The 17226-nt window shown below is 41.3% G+C and overlaps 1 protein-coding gene across 1 annotated transcript in view; it reads right to left on the reverse strand.

Moving 5' to 3' along the window:
* The window catches only part of GNAS (GNAS complex locus), a 166487-nt gene that overhangs the window by 45332 nt on the left and 103929 nt on the right, over positions 1–17226 (reverse strand). Inside the window, exon 3 of the mRNA XM_083446636.1 lies at positions 17163–17219. Coding sequence (XP_083302762.1) covers positions 17163–17219 — 57 coding nt within the window. The remainder of the gene's footprint in view (positions 1–17162; positions 17220–17226) is intronic.

The following is a 17226-nucleotide window of genomic DNA, read 5'->3' on the forward strand; positions in this document are numbered from 1 at the left end:
CTCCCCAGCTGATCTCAGTGGGAGAAGATCTGTCAAGTACGCAGGCCCCATGCTGTTTATAGCTTTGTATGTTAGTACAACTGAAATCTTGAATTGGGTCCAGTGGCTTAGAGACAAGCAGTTCAGTTCTTTAAGGACTTTCCCTCTTTCTCTTTCTAGGGAAGAGGGAACATTCATTTAACCATACCTTGTACTTCACCTGCAAAGTGTGGCAAATATACCTGCTTTCACCAGAACTACACAAATCAATAACTATCTTCCTGTATAGAACACCGTGTCATATTTGCATATTGTGATTTGCAGGGGTGGGCAGGTTTTCTAGGTGCCTGCTATTAGCATTCATAAGTAATCACAAATATTCCCCAATTCTTGCTTACTCATTGGCTTATTGGGAAATTCTCATTAGTAGAAAGATAACAAATGTTTCCTAATAAAGGAACCAAAGCTAGCCTGCCTTAGAATAGTTTTAAAAAATAATTGAGGGGGACCTGGATACCCATCTGTAGGGAAGTGGGGGGGGGATCCTGTTGTCTAAAATACTGGTTTTTTAAATTACTTCAATTACTTTTTATTGTTTTAAAAAACTGCAGACTTTAAAACAGGGGTTGCCAATCCAGTCAACCCTGAGTCACTAGCCTTCTTAGAAAGAAAGTTATGAAGCAATGTATCTGCATTTCCTAAGTAATAAAATTGCAATTTCAGGGCTGGAAAAATGCAGTGAACTTACAACAGAAGCACTAGCTAGCTTCAGGGAAGGTATGCATGCTGCAAGTGTGCCCGTATTGCACCACCTAGAAAGTTCCTTATGAGTGGATGCACGGGACTCTAAAATAAAAGCACAAGTCGGAGTTGTCTTTTTAGTTTGCTGTTTACCAATTACAGCTTAAGGAAGCCAAGGCTGCTTAAAACACACAGACACACAAACACTACTGAAAGGTGTGTGCATGAGTTACACAATACTGCAGTTAAAATGAGATTCAATTTCGTTAGGACAAAGTTCAGTGCCCCATGAAACTACATGTTTCATAACAGATGTTTTAAATAGGTCATTGCCTAGTAAACCTTATGATTAAAGGTCAAAGAAAGTCAGGCTCTTCACTGAAAAAAAAAAGTAATACATATATATGGATATGCATTACTCTCTCCACCCCCCGCTACTTTCTTGTTTAGTTTTTAGAAATAAAAATAACCCCTAAAACCTAGGCTGCGAAGTCCCTTACAACCATGCTTTATAAGCTGTGGCCTCGCCGTGTTTACTTTCCTGTAAGCTCAGCAGCACTATTGCATTCCACTTATAGCTGGGGAGAACATACCTGCTGAGGCCACAGTGGCACCACAGCAAGATCTTAAGGAAGAAGATTTTGTTCATACCAAGGCAAACTGATGCTGCAAGATCATCTTGAAACAATGCTCTTGGCTCACCCTATTATTTTTCCTGCCAGTTCAATGATGCTTATGGTACTGTATTGCAACTCTTTAGAATGTCACTGTGAGAGCTATATTGGAGCACTGCACACTTGCTAACAAGCTATGCTGAATATTACATACTCTCTGTCCCATTGCAGTGAAAAGGAGGAGGAAAGAGATTTTCTGCTATCGGAGGAGACAATGATTTGAAAGGCTGCAGTTTTCCTGGGATGATTTCTCACAGGAACGAACTAGCTAAATGTGTCAACCCAGGAAGATAAACTGCTGTTGCCCAATAAATTAAAAGTATCCATTTACTAGAGTAAGCTTACTCAAGAACCGACACAACTGGAGAATTCATAGGAAGGAACAACGCAGTGCCTAGTAGTCACATATGATCAGACACTCCATTGTTAAATACCTATAAGCTTTCCGTTGTCCCAGAGGTTCATTAACACAGCAGAAATAACTTCAAAAGCTGCCTGGATGCAAAACAACCTCTCTCTGTTATTTCTTTTTGAAAAAGCCAAACAGACGCCAATAGTTATGTGCACATACTTGAGCTATAACAAGTTTTGGCCTCATTGCTCATTTGTATAAGGGCAAATCTGCAGTCCTCTGTGGTGTTGCATTTTAATTGAAGCTCACACTATACAAGCCTGACACTATCATACAGGAAATGAACATACCTAGAAATAGATAATGCTATCTGTAGTAACTGGCACATAGCACTATACAAGGGGGATTCTGGGACAGGCAAAAGGGTTTCCCACCATTATAACGTTACATTTGCTCCGATTCCGCTTTAAATAGGGGGGTTTGGTGGGGGAAACTCAACAACAAAAAGGGTGGGGGGTTGTGCCTGGTAAGTGCAGAGGAAAGGCAAGTGCAGCTCAGCTATGGCATCAATAGTATAGGTATTAAATGTCATTATAACTAACTATAAACTCACTCCCCCACCCCAATAATGTGTAATACAACTTTAAACTAGATTCATGATGCCATGGGTAGGTAAACTAAGGCCCGGGGGCTGGATTTCTAAATCCGGCCCACGGACGGTCCGGGAATCAGCATGTTTTTACCTTAGTTCTCAAACAGAATGTGTTTCGGGTGTCCGTTCGACTCCCAGAACCGTTTGAAAACCAAGGCACCGCTTCTGATTTGCTGCAGGAGCGTCCTGCAGCAAATCAGAAGCCGTGCTGGATGTTCGGCTTCCAAAAAATCATTCAAAAATCAGAACACTCACTTCTGGGTTTTGTTCGTTCAGGAGCCAATCTGTTCGGGAGCCAAGGCATTTGAGATCCAAGGTACGACTATTCTCTCAATCTTCTAATCAATTATATATTAAAACTATTTTAATATGCATCAATATTAGGGTATCTATTTTCAGACCTACTGTATCCATTACAGGGAGCATACAGGGAAAACAAATCAGTTTATGAAATGTACTGTGGATCAATTAATCAGATATATATTCCATATATCACGTGAATCATTAATATTGTGTATATTAAAAGGGCTAAGTGTGCCAGAAATGTTTATTTCAGGAAAGCTTTTCTTTAAAATGTCCATACAAATTTCTGCAATGTTTGGATAAAAATCCTTAACATATATTTTTTCAAATGCTTTTTTAATGGCATAACACTAAAGCATAATAAAGCTTAACTTTCTCCTTAGAGGTCAAAAGGGATTGCATCTTAGGTGGCTACTAATGCTATCTGGCGTAAGTCTGGCCTGTCGCAGCAAGTGAAACAAGTAATCCAATATTCTACTGAGTAATGTGGTCATTCATATTATTACACACCCCGAACTATCAAATATATATTGAACATTATAATACTGAACACATACTCGTATGTGACCAGATCAAAGCCATTATGACTGAATTTACTTGCAAATAGGAAAAAGGGAAATCTTGGATAGGGGGGAGCGGTGAAAAGGAGGAGTTCTGCAGGGAAACCAAACCACAGATAGAACGTTGTAAGCAAAAGTAATATTTAGCTGAAAAATAGATGTAAAATACTATTAATAGGACAGCTGAAGCTGAGATGGATGAGAATCAAAGGGTTCAACTTGTGTTATTTTCATTTAAAAAAAAAATCCTCAAGATTTTATCCAAACTCGCCTACTCACATTTGTTTCTCGAGAGCTATTCTAAGCATGCATTGCTCAAAGAACGGTTTGTATAGAGAGGACAAAGTGCATGCACAATTTGGAAGGTAGGAATCGAAGGGGGAAAGAGAAAACAATACACAGAAGCAAGGAGCTAGGAAAAGACATGCTCTCTCACGCTTCCTGCAACTTCATGAATGTTTTACCCTCGCTGGTTCAACGAGCACAGAGAAAACGAAGGAACAACAATAACCATGACTTTCTATTTCCTAATGATAACGGAGACCCAAAGAGAATTAATATATTTCTTTTGAAGTTTACGGCAGTTGCTTAGCTCCCAATATATTGCTTCCCTGCCCTTGTTTACAGAGTTCAGTACTATTGCAGACTGGTCACAGCGCATGGGAAGTCTGCAAGCTGAGTTTTCGGAGGCATGAAACTACCCCAGGCTATATACATTGTACGCATTTCCCCACATCTATAGGTGGCTAGCACTGATTTCGCTGTCACATACATATGGCAAGCTAATCCTTGTAATTTAACTGCACAACTCCAAATGTTTGCCTTCACACAAGTGCTTTACTACCTTTCCCCAAAGTTTTTAAGCTACACCTAAGATGCTTTGTGTTCTCTGCAGTCACATCCTAAGAAACTGGTTTCCCTGTGGTGGCGACTACAGAGGCTTCAGTTACTGCAGCTGAAATGGTGATGTTAAAAGTGTGGCAGCTGAGACAGACAGAGCCTTACAACTCTACCCTGCCTGCTAATGAAGTTACGTCACACGTTACAGGGTGTCGTATCAGAAAAACAGAACTGCAACTTGGTAAGGGATGCTTCTACAATTTGATGCCCGCCCCCAGTAGTATGACCCATCTATTTCATCTGGCCCTTAAGAGCAAAGTATAGCCAGCCAATAGCCAGCTCTGTTCCAACTCCCCTTGACTCCCTAGTGACAGCCAAGGAAGCACCCTGAACACGAGGAAATCTGAGTTTTTATGCTGCTAAGTCCTATCCTCCTTTTGGCCTGTAAGAAGTTTTTCCTTAAAATCCTCTGTGCTCCCAAACACAGGGTACAACCCTGCTACCAGTCTGAAACAGCTCTGCAGCATACAGACCCAAAGGTGAGACCACCACAGAGGTTTGCTAGTCAAAATGGCAGATGCTGTGTTCTAAAATGATTTACATACTATGCCATCCAAGCAGATGACTCACTAATGAACAACGCACACACTCAGTTGGCTAGAGAATGGTGCTGATAATGCCAAGGTTGCAGGTTCAATCCCTGTATGGGACAGTTGCATATTCCTGCATTGCAGGGGGTTGGAGTAGATGATCCTCAGGGTACCTTCCAACTCTAAAGTTCTATGATTCTAAGAGAGACTATGATAACAGGTTCCTGCTTCAAGGACTTTTCTTTTACTGCCACCCCCCGCCCGGTCAAATTTCAACAGAAAAATGGGGGTGGGGGAGAAAAAGGGAGAGGCAAGGAATGAAAGGGGTGCAAGTGCAGTTATGTGAACTTAGGCTTTCTTCTAGCTGTGAAACAGCACTAAAGCAGGGTTTGAAATTAGCAGGGCGCCAGGCGCATTTTGCGCCTAAAGATTCTCCATTTGCGAGCACCTCCAATTGTCTGGGTGCCATTTTTTTGCGCCTGGCTGACGCTCAAGGTGTACTGAAATGGATGTGCTTTGAAGCCTCTAAGTATATGTTAAGAATAGACAATATGTTAAGGAGTTGAACAATAATGAGTAGTTTTGAAAACTGAAGTGTGGTATCTATATTTTTATTGCAAACACCAAATTAAACATGTATTAACAATTTCTGCTAAAAATCTGATATTAAGAATGTGTTGCTTACATGAATTGTGTATTAATTCATGCTTATCAAAATAATAAATAAAAAGTGTTGCCGACCCCCCCCCCAACCCATAAAGACTAGACATTCTGTTTTGGTGCCAACAACCCAGGTCCCAGAAGACATTTGGCTCCTAGCTTTTCTATCCCAGTTTCTAACACTGCACTAAAGGGTCATAGAATCATAGAATTGTAGAGTTCGAAGGGACCCCCGAGGCTGAGGATCATCTAGTCCAGTGGTGGCCAAACTTGGCCCTCCAGCTGTTTTTGGACTACAACTCCCATCATCCCTAGCGAACAGGGATGATGGGAATTGTAGTCCCAAAATAGCTGGAGGACCAGGTTTGACCACCACTGATCTAGTCCAACCCCCTGCAGTACAGAAATCTTTTGTCCAATGTGAGACTCAAACCCACAACCCAGAGATTAAGAGTCTCATGCTGTACTGACTGAGCTATCACACCTAAACAAAGCAGAGAAAACCCAATGATGTGAAAATCCCCCTTTCCTCCTAACCATGGTAATTAAAAAATGGCGTATATTTTACAAAACAGCTAAATGGTGTATTCTGATAATGAAGATCCCACCATACACCTATTTCTTCTTCACTACTTTTAAGGTTGTGAAGTAGATACTGGCCTGCCAACAGTCTGAAATTTTTAAATGCTCATTGCCAACAGCTTTGAAGCCAGCAGCCTTAGTTATGTTCTGTACCAGCAAGGCTACTTATAGGAAGCAAGTGAGGAACTGTGCTGTGCTGCTTGTGCCCCAGCCTTCATTTCAACTGGAAACTGCCATTACTAGCCAGACCGTTTGAATGATTCAACACAAAAGGTGAGGCTATACATCCAGTTCTGCAGGTGCTGTCATATTTATTTAGCAGCTAAATGAGAGGCTTTTTTTAGAAACAGGAAGTGTGTTCAGTGAGTGAGCCAGCCAACCTAGCACTGCATAAAAAAGCAACACTGTTATGCAGACTTTCTAGATCTCTAACAGGCCCTTCCTTATTTCATCCCTGCGCACAAAAACAAGACAGCCTTCCCTGCTTTAAGTCTCTCAGCTGTGTATGTGTGTCTTATAAACAATGTAGGCTGAAGCAAATCTATTTTATAAAATGTGAGGGGCGCATTTATCTATATCTACACACACACACAGACAGTATATATCTTTATGTAACTAAGCCAATATGTTCTTTACTACCAGCTTCAGGTTATAAGTTAATCAAATACCTCCTTAGTGCCCTCCCATTGAGTTCAGAGGGACGAAGTAAATTAGTTGAGACTTTGGAGCAGGCAGATCTAGGAGAGAATAATCCTCTCCCAGGCATAAAGTTGGTACACACTAGTCGAACCCTCTACATGAGCATTAAACAAAAAATAAAAATAAAAATTGGAGCCTTACTGTCAGGGAACTGCCATCGGCAGCACAGGAGGTGCCAAGGCTCTCTGAGGGAAAGGGAGACGTAACACCTGAAGAAGGAACCAGTAGGGGGCGAACAGGAATGTCAAGGGAAGGAGAGTCGGAGGAATGGCTCAGAGATGCTTCCAGTGAAAATAGTGGGGATGTCTCAGAACCACCTATAGGGACACCCGTTCCTCGCCGGAAACTGTCACGCAGAGAGGCCAGAAGACGTGTTTCCGTTAAGGAGCTTTTATGTTGGAAACGTTTCCGAAAGCAACCACTTTCGGATTCTGCTAGCGACTGACGCAGCCATGCTGGAGGGGCTCCGTCACAGGCAGAGGTTTGAGAAGCTGTTCAAACTCTGAGGGATTGCAATTTACACACAAGCAGCTCTTCATCCCATCACACTTACGAAATGGGCTCACCTCACAAAAATGATGAAATTGTTGGGTATAATGAAGACTTGGAACTTATCACAAGCAATGGCTCAAGTTCAGGATGCAACTAAAATTTCTGTCAGCTTTCTGAAATACCATAAAATTATATTTTTAAAGGCTGATAAAACGTTAAGGAAGGTTGGTTAGAACTGGCACAGGGACTGGAGAATAGCGAAACCACAAAATTTGAATGTCTTATTATGAAGACTAGGTCGGAAGATTTAAATAAAAAGTGTGTAAGAGAAAAATCTAGCCAATGATGGACTACAACACTGGATAAAATAATAGTACCAATTAAAAACGTAATTAATTTTAGGGAATTTATACCCGTCCTTCATCAAAAGGCAGCCCCCAAAGTGGATTACATACACATTTGAAGTAAAATATAAGCTTAAAGGCAAACAGAACAGAATACTCGTTAAAAAGACAAATTTAAAAGGACCTAAGGGAATAAAAGGTTTTCCAAACTTCAAAAGAACAACAGAACAGCAGTCAGATAGGTCTTCCTGGAGAAGGAGTTTCACAAGCAGGCCAACAAAGGCCCCAAAATCACTCTTTTTGACCCTACCTCTGAAGGTGCAAGGACCAAGGGGGGGGGGGGGAATAATGAAGAAGTCAGGGGAAATCATTCCCTCAAACAGCAAAATGGGTAGCTATCTGCCAACCAGTAAGACAACATAAAGCGAACATTCTGTATACTTAGAGCAGTACCAGTTTGGTCTTCCCTTCAACCCACAAAGGAGGTACATCCCACACATATATTAGAGATCGCATGTACTGCTATGAAGGTGCAAGACTTCACTCTGCCTGGTGGCATCTCTCTGCCACCGTAATCGCTATAGAACACACATAATCATGGGAGTTCTAGCCTTGAGAACTCCTTAATTTGAACACAGCCCTGAATAAAAAGCAGCAAAAACAAAAACACACAACATACACACATCCCTGAATTCTTTTCAGGCTACAATTCTCCTTCAAAATTAAAACTGCTAGAGACAAAGTTAATCAGACTAAAACCAAGAGCAAAACAAAGGATAGGAGGAGAGAAACAAACAGAAACATGTTATTAATGCATTGCAGGAGGTTGGGCTAGATGACCCTCAGAGTCCCTTCCAACTCTACCATTCTATGGTTCTACTTTTTGAAGGAATGTGAAGGTTAGTTAGGCCTTGCCTATGTATGCAGTCAAGCTGATGAGACTGAACCACTTATGACTGTAGGTAAGTAGATTAAAAAGGTAAAGGTAAAGGGACCCCTGACCATTAGGTCCAGTCGTGGCCGACTCTGAGGTTGCGGCGCTCATCTCGCTTTATTGGCCGAGGGAGCCGGTGTGCATCTTCCGGGTCATGTGGCCAGCATGACTGAGCTGCTTCTGGCGAACCAGAGCAGCACACGGAAACGCCGTTTATCTTCCTGCCGGAGCGGTACCTATTTATCTACTTGCACTTTGACATGCTTTCAAACTGCTAGGTTGGCAGGAGCAGGGACCGAGCAACGGGAGCTCACTCTGTCACGGGGATTCGAACCGCCGACCTTCTGATGGGCATGTCCTAGGCTCTGTGGTTTACATTTCTACAAATGCTCCAAATTCTCCAAAACAGAAAACAAGCACAGACTAGAAACTTCCTCTTTTATGTGCTTGTTTTCTACTTTTTTGGAGGGGGGGTATTATTGGGTTAATTTTTTTAATTTTATATACTGTACTGTGATCTTTTATGTGACCTGCCCAGAGACCTCTGGGTATAGAGTGGTATATAAATTCAATAAACAAGAACAACAATTGCAAGCAGAAATTATTCACCAGATAAGCAAATCTTGTATTTCCCACAATGCTAGAAGTATATAATAAACAAAAAATAAAGTACATCTCTCTGTGAAGAACTCTATGTGCAAGTCTTGAACAGACAACATTGCACTTACCACTTAGGTCCCCGAGTCCATTTCCTTGTTCTGGAAAAGACTCGCCTCATCATAGTCTGGTATGTCTAACGTTTACCTTGCACATGAAGTTATAGGTGCAAGGGGCTATCTGTGTGAGTGTGATTCAAAAGCTTCCACATGCTGGGCCTATGAAGAAACGCCTTAAGGCAAGCTCCCTCGTATGTGGCCTCGTCCTTCCCATCACCTACTATTTGCTGTTTATTTCCCAGCCCCCCTTTTGCGCTAGGGCCAGCTCTCTTCCTTTCGCCATCCTAACGTTTTGAGTTTTTGGTGTGTTTTTTTAAAGGGGGTTCCTGTCCGATCTGGGATGCCCACTTCCAGCTCAGCTGTGCAAATATCCAGTTGGGTTGGATGAGCCAAGGGGCTGCAAGAAGTGTGGCTCCCAACACATCATCCCTTGCAAAAGAGATTTACTCTTAAAACCCTGATCGTAAGATCAAGACCAAAATCTAGCAGGTGTGCGCACACCCAAAATACAGAGCTCCTGTTTAGTTTTTATTGTTTCTAAAAGTTCAGTCACAACAAAGCATTAAGAATATAGCTATACATCTTAACTTAAATACTTTAGTAAAAGGATTAACATCCGTTTTGTTATCATGCTGGGGTTTGTTTTTTTTAAAGAATACGTAGAATCCTTTTTTTTTCAGCATTCTGATAATTATTTCTTCAGTTCCAATACTGAGTAAACTATACAATCAATGCAACTGCTTTTCTTTTTGCAAATCGTTCTGACAATTTCTTACAATATGTTATTTTATACATTAGCACTCTATGCCACATACTTCTTTTCTCAGTCTTCTACCAATGAAGTTGTTATTTCTTCCAGTTTTTGAGCACAGGGGAGCACCTTCTAATCTTAGCAGCAGTAGGAATTCTGTGCATGCAATAGGATGGCACTGAAGTGAATGGGAAAGGTTTACACATACAGGAACTCCAGGCATAAAAGGGACTGTGCGTGTGTTCGAGGTTCTCTAGATTCCAAATTGAAAGAAGCTGCCATTTATACTGTGATTTTTTAAAATCCAGCCAGTCGGGCTATTGAAATGAACAGGGCTCCACACTTCTCACTTGAGTCCACAAATTGTGGCTGAAGTAATACTGAACAGTTTGAATTATATAATCCTCAACTAGTCTAACAGGTTCTGTTTACGCAGCAATGAAAGGCAAATGAATTCAAGACAGAGACCGGACCCCACTTGGGCAACTGATCATATTTGGGGGGTTTTATTTCAGAGAATGATAACCTTAAAAATATACATCTGATATGTATTTAGCATTTAGACATACTATACCTAAGGACCTGTGAAATACAACAGCCTTGTAGAGAAATTATTGTACTACAAAGTTATTTTACCAAGGAGCTCATTAATGTTTCATATTTCTTGTTTCAGAATTAAATATTGAACACTGTCAACACCACAGCATTTCAAAGATACACATGTTTAAAAGAGCAAACTCTAAGACAGAAACTTAGTCTTTAGGTTGGAACTACATTTTCACAACCATTTCTCTGCTGCTAATTGCGAGAGCATTTTGCTGAACTGAGTGGCAGGGATCAACACGGTGTTTTTTTAATGCTAAATAGAAGCATGTTGCTAGACAAACAAAACCCCCCCAACAACTTTTATGCTGATGTGATATTGTCAAAAAAGCACAATAAATCTACCAAAATAAAAGTTAACACCCCCTGTAATAGCCAGGGTTATTCAAGAACAGTATTTTGTTTCACCTGCTTTCTGTATTATTCCCGTGTTTTACCTCTTTTAGACTGTTTTAAACCTTTTAAGTGTAACCCATGAATATTTTGAGCTGAGTCTCCACTGTTAGGAAAGCTAACTTTGCCAGCACCCACACAGGAAACTTTTCAGCAATAAAAGGAGGGGAATCTGGTGTAGCAAGGCTCCTCCCTCCCTCAGTTCTTACAGTTAGAACAACTGCTGCAGCTGCTGCAAAAAAGAACATAGCACTATGGGCTATTCAGTATTATTATTTAAAGGAGAAAAGCACTGCTTGCCTTTACAAGCCCTTCATGGCCTTCAATCTGACCACCTTGGTTCTACAGCATCCAATCCTCATTTGCAAAATACAAAGATTTCAAACTTTTTGCTGACAGTTCTCTCTCTCTCTCTCTCTCTCACACACACACACACACACACACACAGAGAGAGAGAGAGAGAGAGAGAGAGAGAGAGAGACTCACCAGTTCTCACTGGTTACAAGGGATATTCAATTATTATAAAAAAAAGATGTTGCTGTCATTTATTAAACATCTGCATTCCTTATTGTTATTTAGCAAGTCACAGCTAATACAAAACCCAAAGCACTTGACTTCAGGAAGTTTAGTAATCCATTACCATATGTACTCAATCTTTAACTACTTTGCATCACTAAACACCAGAATCATCTAAATAGAAGGTCATGCTGAACGCCACAGTGTGTCAGGTACAAATTTATGTTCAGCTTACAATTTTGTGCATTGCTATGTGGTATAAACCACATCCTTACTTAAACCCCAGTATCACAGTGTGTGCATGCATTTCAAACTTGGGTTCTCCCTCTTCTGTCTCACTCAAAGCTAGTGTACAAAATCCAGGAGGACAGGTTGAGAAACTGAGACCATGTTATCCAATTCCCACTGTTATGTTTTCTAAAGAAAGTCAGGTTCAGCATTGTGCAAGCTGTCATCAACATGCTTTCAGAGAGGAGGGTATAAGCATGCATTTCACTCAGCTATGGACACAAACACTTCCATGGGTATCTGATAAAACAGTGGTTTGTAATGGCATGTGACTTGCACACTCAACAGAAACCATATTTGTTGCACACTATATATTTTTTACTTGATTGCTTGAATTTCAGTATACAGTGAAGACATAATCTGCTGTACTGTAAAACTTTACAATACGCTACGATAAAGGTTATCTCCAACTACTCACTGTATTCGGGAAGAGAAATCTATATAAAGTTATAAAGTCATCAATTTTCTCTGAGGAGAGCTCATTTCAATTAATGTGTCCAGGGATTTAAAAGTACAGAGATATTCTTAGGTACCTTACACATAATTAATACACAAGTTCGGTTTTTTCAGTACCAGAGGAATACAACTGATACTTAAATGAGCCCAGGTGAGACTACTGTTTGTATGCTCCAGAGACACACATCAGAGGGCAGCCTGAATGCTTGGTACAAGCTGTAGTGGGAATGGCATTATACCACAGCAGCACTGCTGCAAAAATAATGTCTCCTGCCTTGACTCTGCCACCATTTTGTTATCCCCCGACCGGGATTTGGGTCACTGGGGCAGCAGCAAAATATTTCCGTACTGTGAATGGTTTTCTTGAGTAGACACTGTGCCTAACAGCTATAAAAAAAACAAGAGCTGTTCCAGTTCACAGCAAGCATGGAAGGAAGGAGGCAGTAATCCATAATGTAGCAACCGGGTAAGAGATCATTCCTGTGATAGCTTCTTTTGAGTTTCTTGGTAAGGACATCCATGGGACGCCGGTGGCGCTGTGGGTTAAACCACAGAGCCTAGTTGTTGCCGATCAGAAGGTCGGCGGTTCGAATCCCCGCAACAGGGTGAGCTCCCGTTCTTCTGTCCCTGCTCCTGCCAACCCAGCAGTTCGAAAGCACGTCAAAGTGCAAGTAGATAAATAGGCACCGCTCCGGTGGGAAGGTAAATGGCGTTTTCGTGCGCTGCTCTGGTTTGCCAGAAGCGGCTTAGTCATGCTTGCCACATGACCTGAAGCTGTTCACCGGCTCCCTTGGCCAGTAAAGCGAGATAAGCACCGCAACCTCAGAGTCATTCGCGACTGGATGTAACGGTCAGGGGTCCCTCTACCTTTAAGGACATCCGCAAGAGGCAACAAACTGCCCAACAGCTGATATTACTCTGCCAAACCCTTACATGCATGCAGGAGGAAGCTACATTCATTCCAACCTGGAAATGGGTAGTGCCAACTGGACTTGCTAATTAATTTCTAACTACTGAAGATTATTAACCACGACTTCCTGTGAAGCTCTTGCCCAGTTGGAAGACTCTGCCTCTGGTCTCTATCAGTTATGATGGCAAAGCTATCAGAAGTTTCTTGTCAGAAAGCCAGATGGTAGCAATTTGTGGGCTACAAATGCCAACCGCTGAACTTCCTTGCGAACAAAAAAAGTGTGAGAAAAATCGTTCCAAATATTTCACATGGCTGCTTCCAGAAACAAAGTTCTGTAGCACAGCTATATAGCGAAGTTAACCAACAGCAGGAACTTCAAAACTGTTAATACGATTAGAATTAAGTGAACTGTGCAACCTTATCACAGGAGTCCACATTAACGTCATTATATTTCATAACTCAAAGCACATGAAAATGCATTTCATGGTAAAAAGATACAAGATTAGTTGGCAGGAAGCAAAATCCTGTATCTTCAGCTGCTTTTGGCATATATAGAAAATAGCAAATACTAAGGCAAAGTTCAATTTTAATTCTGAAATAGGGCTCAAACGAAATATTACTGGAGGTATGCAACTAGGATTGAATATTAAATACTAACTCAGAACTAATGCAATGGCCAGTATCTCTTGCGTCTCTCTCTGTTGCTATTTTATCACAGTTGCTGGTTATCTTTTTTCTTGCCTTTCCTCTGAGGAGCATGAGGCAATTTCCAGTCCTCCTCTTCCATTTTATTCTCACAACAAGCCTGCAAATTTAGTAGGGTTGCCATATTTTGAACTATGGATTGCTATGATGGCTCTACCCATGAAAAAGAGGACACATGGCAACCCTAGGAAGACAGTGACCAGACAAGGTGGAACTTCATGGCTGAGTGGAGATTTGAACCTTCCTATCCCAGGTCCTAGTATGGCACTCTAATTTTATTGGAACTACAGCAAGCCAAACATCCAGCCATATGAAAGCAAAATTCAAATTATGCAGTAACACTTAGGATAGAAAGCCTGATAAATAACAAACAGTGCCAGTAACTAAGACTGGGGTATCTTGCTAAGCAGCATCTGTCTAGAAAGCCCTCATCATCATTTCTGGAAGCCAAGTTACAGAGCTCAGATGGAATGCACACATGCTCACTCACTTTCACGGATACTGGCTGCATACACATTATTCCTGTAAAGCACATTCAAACTACAATCTGGGTTGCTAGGAACGGCAACTGTGTCAAGGATAAACTACAGGGCCCAGGATTCTCTGAGGGAGAGAATGTGCTTCGAATGTGCTTTAATAGGTACAATATGTACAAGGTCACTTTCTTAGCCAGTGCATATGCCTGTAACCCTTTTATCAAACACTGGCCTCTCCAAAAGACAGCATTATGCTGTTCACAGGCTTACCCTACAATACGGAAGTACTGAGTAACGAGTAGCCTTCATGCAAGTCCTTAAAAGATTCTTTGTGCTGCTAGTGTTCTGGAAATCACATAAAATGTAAGACAATTTTCTTGTTTCTAACTCTGAAGGTGGCAGAAAAGATGGTGCATTCAATGGTTCCAAAGTATTCTTCAGAGCAAAATAAGTAATATGCAAGTAAATTCTGCTCGTGGTGATCTATGCTTGTTGTGGTGAACAAGCACTCTAAATCATTCAGTGATGCAAGATCAAAATGAGGGTTTTCACTTAGTGAGAATTATTCAGAGGGTCTCTTTAGTGTAAGTAGTAGAGTAGGAGAGCTGAAAATAATGCCAAAATATTTCGCATCTGGTAATCAATGCACACCTCTGGTTTCAGAAGGTCGCGGTTCAAATCCCCGCAACGGAGTGAGCTCCCGTTGCTCGGTCTCAGCTCCTGCCAATCTAGCAGTCTGAAAGCACACCAAAAAAAGTGCGAGTAGATAAAGAGGTACCACTTCGGCGGGAAGGTAAATGGCAATTTTATGTGCTGCTCTGGTTTCGGTGTTCCGTTGCGCCAGAAGCGGCTTAGTCATGCTGGCCACATGACCTGGAAAAACTGTCTGCAGACAAACGCCGGCTCCCTCGGCCTGTAAAGCGAGATGAGCGCCACAACTCCAGAGTCGTCTGCGACTGGACTTAACTGTCAGGAGTCCTTTACCTTTTTAAAATGTTTTTAGTATTAACTCTAGAAGTGTATACTTGATTCTGACTGAACTGGGGAATGGCTGGGGAAACCCAGCCAGATGGGCAGAGTATAAATAATAAAATTATTATTACTACTATTAAACTAAGCCTCCTAGACCACAGCCGCTAGAGGGCCAGGAAAATTCGTGTCCCAGGCTTCTTTGACCCCTCTACCCATGTAGTATTTGAAACCAACATTGGCTGCCAGATGTGATCCCCCCTCCCAGCTCTCCTACTCCACTAAAGAGGCAAAAAATACAGCTGTTCACAAACAGGAGGGATGGGGAATTCATGCTTAGACAGAAGGCATATTAATATTGAGCTGTGCCCAGCCGATTGTTCAGATGTTCTTATCTCTTATCCTTATTTATAAGGAATTTGAGAGTAAAATTTTAAGGAGTCTAATTCCTATACATATATGCACAGCCAGCAAACTACAGTTTGTTTTCTGGTAATAAAACACAATGTGAAGCGATGATTTGTTATTGAGTTACAAATTGTCGCTTGTTTTAACTATGGTTTCACGATAACTCAGAACGAAACAACTTTCCTTAACCATGGTTTGTTTGGCGACCTAATACTCACCAAGCTACACAGGCACAAGCAGCTGAAAAAAACCAAAACTGTTCATCAGACTGCCCCCCCCCAAGATGTCCTCACTCTTAAATCTGCCTGACAACAAGCTCTCTCTTCTCCATTCTCCCAATTCCTCCATGACAAGTTGCCCCTCACAAGTTAAACCCAGTTACTCTGCAAGGAGAAGGGGAAATTTTTAATGATCATTTATGTCAACTGACTAATTAATATACACTTGGCTATCCTGACTGCTAAACCTACTTACACCAAAAATAATTAACTCTTCACATGAACAAAACACCAATCTTTCAATACAACACAAAAAGATACTAGCAGAAAACCTGTAAAAGTCAATCACTCCATTAGAGCAGTAGAATAGAGCTAAGGAATTTGATTATTGAGAGTACATTTGGTGTTTCTGTGATGCAGGTGGGGTGGGGTGGGGTGGGGAATTAGCTTAACTCAGGGCATAACAGGAATGGCTGAAAACTTATGAGAAGATTTCCCTGGCCTGTTTGCACAACCAGGAGGTAGTGACAAGGTGAGGCTATGCCAGTACAGGATGTCAGGCAGGCAGCAAAGAGTAGGCAAGAGTAACTAAGCTTTGGAGAAGCCAACTATGGTTTGTTTGCTCATCTAGGAGATAGCAAACTACAGCTTAAGAGTTATGTACAAACACAGCCAATATTTTAAACTGCTTTACAATAACAACAACATATGATAGCTGAACTTAGGTCCAGTTTCAAATCTCTGCTTATCCATGGGATTTCTTGAGCAGCTCTGAACATGTCCCTAACTCTGAGTCCGCAGCGTAAGATTTCATCAATTTAGTTGCCTATTTCTCAGTACTAAGTGTATACGCGAAATAAGTATTTCAAACTACTAAGAAAAGCAGCACCTGTCACTTGGTGGCAGAAAACATGTTTACAAAATCAAGGGCCACAGAGAAATCGACTAGGATTTTGCCTGACAGCATTTACTGCGCATTAACGGCATGGCCCATCCACTTTAAAAGGACGCCTGAACTTCATTTACCATACTGCTTTAAACTCCACTGGAGACAAAAATATATATATTGCACTTCACTTTCCAATGTCCAACCAACACCACCCTGACTATAGGCTGATGATGATTTGTATAAGTATACAGAAGGGAAAGTAGCTCATATGATGTGTCAACACTGTTATATCAGTAACTTGGCCAACCGACTCATGAATATTTGGGATCGTAATAGAGAACTATATGCATTGGGAAACTCACTTTACTGCACTCTATCCTTGCAAGAAATCAGCACCGATAAGAAATGAAAACTAAAAACCAATGCAACATAAGCCTGTTGCAAATAAGAATTTATACTTACTGGTGGGAAGTCAAAATCTATCTGGCTTGCTAAGTTTAATATATAGTCAATTCGAAACTGATTC

Source organism: Podarcis tiliguerta (assembly GCF_965153285.1).
Source record: "Podarcis tiliguerta genome assembly, chromosome: 6".
Taxonomy (NCBI): Eukaryota; Metazoa; Chordata; class Lepidosauria; order Squamata; family Lacertidae; genus Podarcis; species Podarcis tiliguerta.